This window comes from Fulmarus glacialis, unplaced genomic scaffold, assembly GCF_000690835.1.
Source record: "Fulmarus glacialis isolate BGI_N327 unplaced genomic scaffold, ASM69083v1 scaffold15074, whole genome shotgun sequence".
NCBI lineage: Eukaryota > Metazoa > Chordata > Aves > Procellariiformes > Procellariidae > Fulmarus > Fulmarus glacialis.
In genome coordinates, this window is record NW_009207524.1 from 7,484 (window position 1) to 16,823 (window position 9,340).

The 9,340-nt window shown below is 40.8% G+C and overlaps 1 protein-coding gene across 1 annotated transcript; it reads left to right on the forward strand.

Annotated features, from left to right (window-relative positions):
- Positions 1-2,900: 2,900 nt before the first annotated feature.
- NFE2L3 (nuclear factor, erythroid 2-like 3) lies at positions 2,901-8,966 on the forward strand. The gene is made up of 5 exons (XM_009576151.1): positions 2,901-2,926; positions 4,003-4,093; positions 4,238-4,345; positions 6,470-6,577; positions 7,755-8,966. The coding sequence occupies exons 1-5, from the start codon at positions 2,901-2,903 to the stop codon at positions 8,964-8,966; spliced, it is 1,545 nt and encodes a 514-aa protein (XP_009574446.1).
- Positions 8,967-9,340: the final 374 nt, after the last annotated feature.

Here is a 9,340-nt window from a genome sequence, read left to right on the forward strand (position 1 = left end):
ATATGAGTGTGGGAAGCAAGGGGAGGAGATACGTGGAGGGATAGTTTGATGTACAGTGCACCCGATTTATGCTGAGATCAATACTCTGATGTACTTAATTGGAAAATGAAGGCTTTATTTTTAATGTAGTAAGAAAACCTGCCAAAGCAGGCAGCATCCTTCCAATTAAATGCAGGCCAGGCCACCTGCAAAATCATACTTTCTCTCACCTCCACATTGATTCTTGGACCACCTTAAGTAGCAGATTGGACATAAATTACTGTTTTTCATATTCCAAAGACTGGCAAACTGAAGCTGATAGTTGACCTGCAGTAAGTTGTACCTTAGGGAAAGGGCAGATGCACAATTAGAGCCCAGCCCTTCAGCGTACAAGGCTAATGGATGATTTGGTAAATCAGACTTAGTCTCAGATCATGTTCTCTAGCCCAACTGAAACCAGTAAATGGCAGAAGGAAGATCATAATTTGAGATACATGGATTTTTTTTGGGGGGAGGGGGGGGGTCAGTTTTTTAGTGTAAATATCCTGCCTTGTGCTTGCACAGAAATCCTTCCGATTGCAATTCAAAGGTTGTCGTCAGGTAGGGTTGCAGTTTATGATTTTTGAACAGCCTGCTGTGGGAGGTGTGAACTTCCACACCCTCCAGTGGTAGAAGCGGAAAGGCTGCTGCAGTAAATGGGTTTAGTGGTAATAGCAAGGCTTCTACAATCAGCAAGAATCAGTCTTTTTGTCTGTACAGGGACCCCCCACATGTGGTCCTGATGTAGCTCTTGGGCTCATAGTGGTATTACGATAACTCAATCACTGTTTCTTCTGCTACCGTTAGTGCAAAAGAAGGAACAGGACAGAAACACTAAGTGTGGCAGTGCAGTACTATTTACACCTAATCCCTTTTGTCGTTAGATATATATTCAGACTGCAAAATTAAGCTATCTTTAAAGAAATGCCTTATTCAAAAACATGATATGGCTGGTTTTGGGGGAGGCACCCCTCCTATTCTCCCCGTACCAGTATCCCAGCAATTAATCCCAAGGGATGCACAGGCATGGAAAGAAGCTTTCAGTTGTGGAGCAGTATTTTCCAGCTGTCCTTCATCATTGGGAAAGACTAGCAAGCTGGAGGGAAATGTAATGTCAGAGAGTAAATCTTTAGCAGCATAATCCAGGGGATTTTTGTTAAAAGCCAGAACTGAGATAATAAGGGGAAAAGGTTCTGGTTGTGTTACATGATTTCCATAGAGTGTTTCATTGAAATGATCCTGTATGTAGAAACTGGTGTTGTGAACAATTTTACAGGCGCTGTATCTGTACCACCGCTGTTGTGAAAAGCTGGTCACAGGGCCATGCTCTTCCAGAAACTGCCCTGGTAGTGGTGAAAACAGTTTTTTTAAAAGGATGGATAACTTACTGCAGTAATAATCAGTGTGAGCAGGCATGAGTATATTTTAATATCATCTGCTGGAGGAAGAAACGGTGGTAGTAAGACTAATCTTGAAAGCCACACGGTGCAGCATTACTAAGCTCATTCAGTAGAGATGATAACGTTCCCTTTGGTGAACTACAGTGAATGCTCATGATTGCAAATGTTAGACCCTGCCTCCCTCCCATCCCCCTGGCACCTCCGTTCACATCAGCAGGAGCTTTGTGCAAAGATCAGAGGGAGACTCTGATCTCCGTCCTGTTCTTAAGCCAAAGGGTGCTTAGGACAAAATGGCATGTGATCCTGTAGTGCAGTTGGTGGCTCTCAGCCTGGAAACTAAGTGTACCAAGACACTGTCTATGTCTTAGCAGAGAAAATAGTCAAAGACATTATTATTTCTTAAAAGATAAATAAAAAGCAATGCGGACTTCGGATACATCCTAAAATTAATGGTCAGAAGTATTCCCCATCTCCTTAGTGTTCATCATATATCGTCAGGAAAAGACCTAAAAATTCAGTTGTCTTTGACGTCCTGGGGAAACGGAAGCCATGACAGTCTTCACAAATTTCTGTGAGCTTCAGGAGCATAGTTTCTCTTCAGGAAGGAGCCATCCCATCAGGCACACCAGAAATTCGGTTGTCCTCACGATGGTGCTGGGAAGGACCATCTCCGTCGTAGACTTCAGCAGACTGGCATCGTCTGCAGGCAGATTTCCACCATAAGCAAGTTGAACTGTGAGGGTTTCGAATGATCTGCAGAGCGCACCGTGGGCTCTTCACAAAGTCACGGCAAGCTTTTCTTTTTCCTGGCAGTAGAATAGGTTTGTACCCCTGGTAATTTTAGTAGGTACCATCGAGTTGTCACCCATATACTTTCTGTATTCAAAACCGGTGCTTAAAGGTGTTTTTCGAGGCATCACATTATAGATATTACATTTCTAACTGTTTCCTGCCTTTGCCTCTTCGTTAGCTGGTAGAGTAATGAATTTGCTGTGTTCTTCAGGAGCCGAATACTCTGCCTTAGCAGCAGCAGCTTCCCAGGCCACTCAGCTCAAGAGGAGCTGCTTGAGGTCTGTAATAGCGATTGTTCTTGACTTCTTATCTGCTTTTGATGATGATGAATTTGATTAATTGGGATGATAATAGATGATATTCATCGGGCAAGTTGGTTGTTTGTAAAATTAAAGACTAGCCCTGATCCGGCAAACATGTAATTACGGGACTAACATCATGCCTGTGAGTAGCTCCACTGAGCTCATTTAAGTGTTTGCAAATAGCTAGTTACCGTGTACTCAGTGTCCCGTACACTGAATTCCCTTTCCTGCTGTTTTACTACATAGAGGAAAACTGTATTATTGTGTGTGTGTTTAGAAAAGTAAATTTGTTTTCTTGTACTTGGCAATAATAAGTCATCTGGTCATTTCCAACTGCAGCTGACAAAGATGACATACTATATTAGAATATAATTTTTAATAGCTAGAAATGGCGTTGGGCATCATTGAAGGAAAGTACCTCTTACATCAGAGTGACAGATAAGCGCCCTGTATATCTATTTGTTGTTAGAAATGACTGTTTATAAAATTAAAGTTCCCTTCCAATCCTTGAAAAGAAAGTACAGAAAAATGGAAAGCCAACAAATAAAATAAGTTAAAAATAAAATTAGTTTTCATAATTTTAAAATAAATGTTAATAGAATTAATAAAAATGAAATTAGTATTACTTTATTTTCAAACTATATTTAATTTTACTCGAGTCCTATTTTTAAACCTTCTTACATTTAATTTTTTGTTTTGTATGAAGCAATGATTTTAAAAAAATCTCTTACACATTTTGATGACTATTACAGCTGCAGTTTTTATATAGTTTATGCTTTCATATAAAACCTGTAAAGTAAATTTGTTGTGATTTTTAGAACAGAACACTAACTTGTTACGTTTGCTGCTGTTGAGAGCTTGTCTTTTCTGCTCCTGCCATAGCATTTTGCTGGGGATATATGGAACTAATGCAGTGGAGCCACTTTTCTGGCTGCCATTCCACCGAGTTTCACATTTTAATAACTCAGGCTTGCCCTATAAAAGCTGAAATATCTATTTTTAAAAAAATATAAATATGCAAAGTCCTTAGCAGTGATTCCTTCTTACCCTAGCAATACCCCAGCCCTATAATAAAAATTTTAAAAGTCTGCTTATATGACTGTAGATAAAAGATAACTTGAAAAATGCTTCTGAGACCCCTAAATCAGAACAATTTCATTGCTAGAGATTAAAATAAAAAACCCATCATTTGGATAAATGGGAACTGGGTAGTGACTACATGGAAGTGATGGGGAAAGAGAGCTGCTATTACAGTACATGTTAATGTGATTGTTTTCCTGAAAGAAAAAGCGAGGGATTTTGCTAACTGGCCATGTATAATTGCCTATGTTCAGATTCCATCACTGAGAATGTATCTGGCTTGGATATGTTGCTGTGAAATGACATCCAAAAGACACTGACAGCCCAAACTTTCCATGAAATCACATCATCATGTGTCTGTTTTAGAAGAATTTGTTTCCAGTGTTTATGAATGTCCTTTTCTACCGCAGATGGGTTCAGTGCCTGGGCACCGAAAGAGGAGGCAGCATCTGCACTCCTGAACTGACGTCGGTCTCATTCTGCCCCCGAAGTCTACACAGAGTCAGTTCATCCACATGAATGAACTGTTCAGTGTCTATTTTATTTGAAATGCTATAGCTGTAAAAAAAAAAAGGAACAAGTGCATTTTAAAGGTTAATTTTGACAGCTTGTTGCTGAATAGAACTGTTTTATTTGTGTCTTCAGGATGTTGACCTGAAAGCATGTCAGGAAGCTTTGGATGACTGCTGTCCACCCCAAGGAGATGATCAGCTGGAACTGCAAGAGGAGGAGGAGGAGGAAGACATAAATCAAGTAAATGACGAAAAAAAATGGAAGAAGGGAAAACCATGAAGAGGAAGTGAGGGAGGATATAGGTCTTATCACTAAGATAGAGTAGTGAAAGAAATGGAGTGAATGGTTTTGAAAGGAATATTTGATTTCCTCTTTTCATGTGGAGTGTCCTTTGCAAGGGCAGGAAAGGAACAGTGACTTCAGATGATACTTTGTGAATGATGCCCTTGTACACGTTCTTGAAAATTGCTCCCCCCCCAGTATAGTTTATGTAGTTGAAATGTTCTGAAGTTTACAGAAATCATTGGCAAATAACCATTTTTCAATTTGGGGTTGGTTTTTTTTTTTGGCCTACAAACACTTGAGACATGGATGCTAAATTATACTGCTTTCACCATTTATGTAAAGCTTGATGCTCAGATGTAGAATTACGTTTGAGAAATTGGATTGTTCAGATCTTAACATGTGTATTGTAACTAGAAGGCAGAGAAATAATCTTAATGATGTTACACCGAAACCAGTGCGCTTTGGGTATTGTTCTCTCTGAGAGCTACAATGAAAAGAACATTCATTCTTCTTGAGACCTTATGAGAGCTAAGAACATCGGATCCGGTTTTCTTGCCAGCCCCTCTGTTCACCATTGCCCTGGCAACTAGGCTTTGAAAAGATACTTGATTTTTCCACAGTGGTGGGTAGGTGCAGCCTCAGAGAGGAGGAAAGCCCGGTTCTGCTGTTGTGGGGCAGAGTAGGATGCTCTTGCCATGGAGTTATTCCGCTCGTTCTGGCAACGTGACATTCCCCATCAGGATGAAGACTCGATGGCAGGGTCAGCAGCAGTGTTTCACAGAGCTGTGCTCTGTTGCTTCTTGGACTTTGATTTTTACCTCCTTCTATGTAAAATAACTGTGCTTTACAAAGCATTTCTGTTTCTTCTGTCACAGAGCAACTGCAAGCATGTAGATTCCCTTCTCTCCTTAGAGGGCTATTTACAGCTTCTGTCATCGCAGATGGAAAACATGCTAGAGGTAAACGGGATAGATTGGGATACAGTCAGTGATTATTGGATAATGACTTACTCTGTTTTGTCTAATTAAAAAAAAAACAGTGAATATATCAGCAAATCAATGCAATAAAACTTACCTGAAGACGTTAAAGATGCTAGTATCCACCTTTTACAGCAGCTGTCATTGGCTCTACTCGAAAAATTTTCCCCAGTAATTTGTCTGGGATTTGAAAACTGCAAAGTCCTGTCTTCTCTGTCACCTGGTGTTCAAAGTGGGATGGAGCCACCGGACAACTTAATTAGTTCAACTCATAATTCCCTTTCTGAAACCTAATGCCAATTCGTATTTATACAGCAGCTCTTGGTGTGTTTCTCTAGAGCAACGCTGAGTTTTTAAGCAGTAGCAGCTATTAAGCATTTGCAGCCAAAGATTAGAGTTGCCATAAATATTGGGTCAAGTGCTTACAAGGATAGTACCCTCAAGAAGAACAGACCCAGTTTTGCTGCAAATCAGGTCAGTCAGCATTAGCGGCAAAACCATTTTGTTTCCTTTTTTTATCTTCTGGGCTTCCGATACTGTTGTTTACTTTCTGGGTGCCCATCTTCACAAAAAAAAGCAGTTGTTATCTTAATTGGAGTCTCCCTCCTCTCCCACAGCTCATGGCTGCAATCATTAACCATGAAGGTACTCCCTACATTCCTTTTTTGCAATACTCCAAGGGCATCTTACATACGCTTCCCATTGTAGGAGCCTTACAGGGTCATTAGTGTTTTCCATATAAATTCATGTTTATCTCTAGAACACCTAGTTTTGGGAATCTCTAGGTTGGATAGTGCCTCCCAGCCCATAAATTAGCCGCCTCCTCTGTTCAGCTTTGGTAACGGATTCCGCACTAACAAGGTTCAGAAGTTCATCAGTTTAGTTTTCTCTATTCTTCTCTTAATTTGAAAGGAATTTGGCTGTAGCCTTTACGTAGCTGTAGGAATACACAGTTGCATATTTTATTTAAGACTATTAATGCACTGCCATCTTGTGACAATCTATCTGTTGAAAATGGATTGCTTGTTTTTTCCAGGTACCAAGTCTTTACAGTGTCGGGGATTTTTTAATAATTAACTTGCTAAGAATATTTCTTTTCAAGGGCTTAATTGAAAATGCCAGCTCTATCTCTCAGACTACAGATGGTCTGGTACAAGGTAACTCCCTAGGAGAAATAAGGCAAGATCTTCTTCTGTTACCTGAGCTCCCAGTAAGCATAGTAGGGAACTTAAGACATTCTGGTCTTTATGGTACATCATTCCTTCCCTGTGGAAAGTGCTTTTTACATTGTTTGTTCAGTGAACTGCAGTCAGAAAAGTCCTTTCCTGCACCACAGTAGGGATGCTCAGCTATGGAGGAATCACATCATAGGCTTCCTACTTGATGTATTTACATTCTCAAGTGGTTTGTATCCATGTATTTTATGACTACTCGTCAGCAAGTGCCCTGATGTAATCTTGTGCAGTGGTTTTGTACTTCTAGGACCCAGCAACTATTATCCAGGCCTACAAAAGGTGTGCCTCAATGGTGCTGCAGCACTTGCTTATCGTCTTGACTTGAGGGCTGAGGGATCATACAGCAGCTTTATTTTTGTGAAGAAAAACTGAGTAGTAATTGAAAGTCAAAAGACATCCAGAGAAGGTGTGATCTGGGGGAGGGGAGATGTTTCCTCCAAACTGATTAGTAAAGGAGTTGAGTTGAAATCTGAGCACAATAGACTTCAGTTAAGAAGGAGCTAAGCCAAATGTAGCAGCTTTCAGCCCCAGAACTTCATAAACTGTGAAAGAAAAGCAGTGAGAATGTGCCAGCATGACCTTAACATTCCTGTCCTCCTCCCCTCTTTTCTTACACCACTGCTCTCACTGGTTAAGTCCTGCCAGTGAGCTATTTATCTTCTTTATAAGGTTAATTTTCTAACAGTTTAGCACCTTGAACCAGCTCACCCTGGAATCAGATGATCATCAAAACCACTACCAGGGAAGAGGGGCAGGACTGCCCCTCCTAGAAGGACCTTTTTTCTTAGACCAGATCAGATGAACACGTAGGCTGTAGTTTGACGTACACTTAGCAACAGTCCCATTTCCACCTTTTAAAACTCATCAGTCCCACACTGTCCTTTGCAAGTCCTCCTCCTCCCATCCCTTCAGTCACTTTTCTTCTGCGCCCTTCCCGCTTCCTCTTGCCATATGCCAACGCGGGTTGTGCTGTGTACAAGTGGGAAACAGTATTCAGGATAGCTAGAAAAAGAGTTTAACATATAAAATTTTGACTTTAATAGAGTCAAATAGTGGAATACTAAAAAATTAATTGATCAACACTGTGTAGGTGAGGAATGTAGAGGCATTAATTTTATAAAAGATTCCATTTTTCCCCCCATCATCTTTTAGGCGAGTTTACTGGAAGATATACAAGTTGCTACGTCTAGTAGAGGCCGAGACCCATCATCCTCACACCACAATATAAGTTTGACCCAGACACTTTGCCACTGTTTCAGTCCTCATGATGCCACGCTACTAAGAACAGACTACCCCACTCAATCAAATTCAGAAACAAGACATTTACAAAGGCAAGAGTCTTTTTCTCAGTCAAGCTCTAATATCACAGATCCAGAATCGCTACTTCATGGGCCAGATTTGACAGGGCTGTTTTCAGCTGCTGACATTAGAAACTTAACAGGCCACGATGATAATATTGATGAAATTAAACTCATGTCTTTGGCTTTGGAGGAAGGCTTTGAACCTATAGAAGTTTCTCAGCTCTTTGAAGAACCTGGCTCAGATTCGGGACTGTCTTTGAATTCAAATCACAGCACCGCCCCTTACTTGATCTGCAGTGAAGGTGCTGTTGGGTACAGCAGTGATTATAAATCTGTTTCTTCACATGGCTTAGGAACTGTTGGTGGCCATAGCCGAGAACACAGTAAATATGGCAATGTGGAATATCCAGGTGATTCAGAGTGTTCTAGAGAAGACACACTTCAGCAGTTTCTTCATAACCACACTTATAATCAGCTGCCAAGTCAAGCAGCATCCACTCTGGAGCATCAGCAGCAGATGTGGATGGAGAAACCAAACGAAGTAAAGGATAGATGCCATAATTCTACTGATAGAAACCTTAGCAGCGATGAACGCCGTGCAAAAGCTCTGAGAATACCGTTTTCAGTAGATGAAGTTGTGAGCATGCCTGTCGACTCTTTCAACACCATGCTAGCAAAGAACCATCTGACAGATACTCAAGTATCACTTCTACGTGACATCAGACGAAGAGGAAAAAACAAAGTTGCTGCCCAAAATTGTCGTAAGCGTAAACTGAATGCAATTCTTAACTTGGAAGAAGATGTATGTAATCTTCAAACACAAAAGGAGAGCCTTAAAAAGGAGCACTCTCAGTGTAGCAGATCAATCAGCCGGATGAAACAAAAGTTAAACAACTTGTACCGTGACATTTTCAGTAGATTGAGGGATGACCAGGGTAGACCTGTTAACCCATGCCAATATGTCATTCATTGCAGTAGCGATGGCAGTGTTTTCGTAATACCCAAACGCTTGGTCAAATCAGAACCGAAACAAGGTAACGAAAAGGAGCAGAAACAAAAATAAGATGGCTGACGATCACTTAGGTTTTATTTTTTCCTGAAAGGATGATAAGGATATTTGTGTGAAGACTGGAGGTCAGTGATTACAGTAGTACAAACAGAAAAGACCACATTTGAGGAGGAAGGCTGCATGCTTAAGGGTCTGGCAAACCCAGCTGACTGGGATCTGTTAGAAAACCTACCAGCTGAGGCTTCTGAATGAGGAAATCAGTTTAGTTTTAATTAGAGGATCTAGGCCATCAGTGTGAGTGTAGTTATATAGGCCTATGTAAAACTAGGAATTTCGTTTCTGGGGAAGGCGGGGAGAACATCAGTGGGGGGGGAAGCAAGCTTTAGGTCAAAGTTACACATGGAAGAAAAATGTGTTTTAGTCTTGAG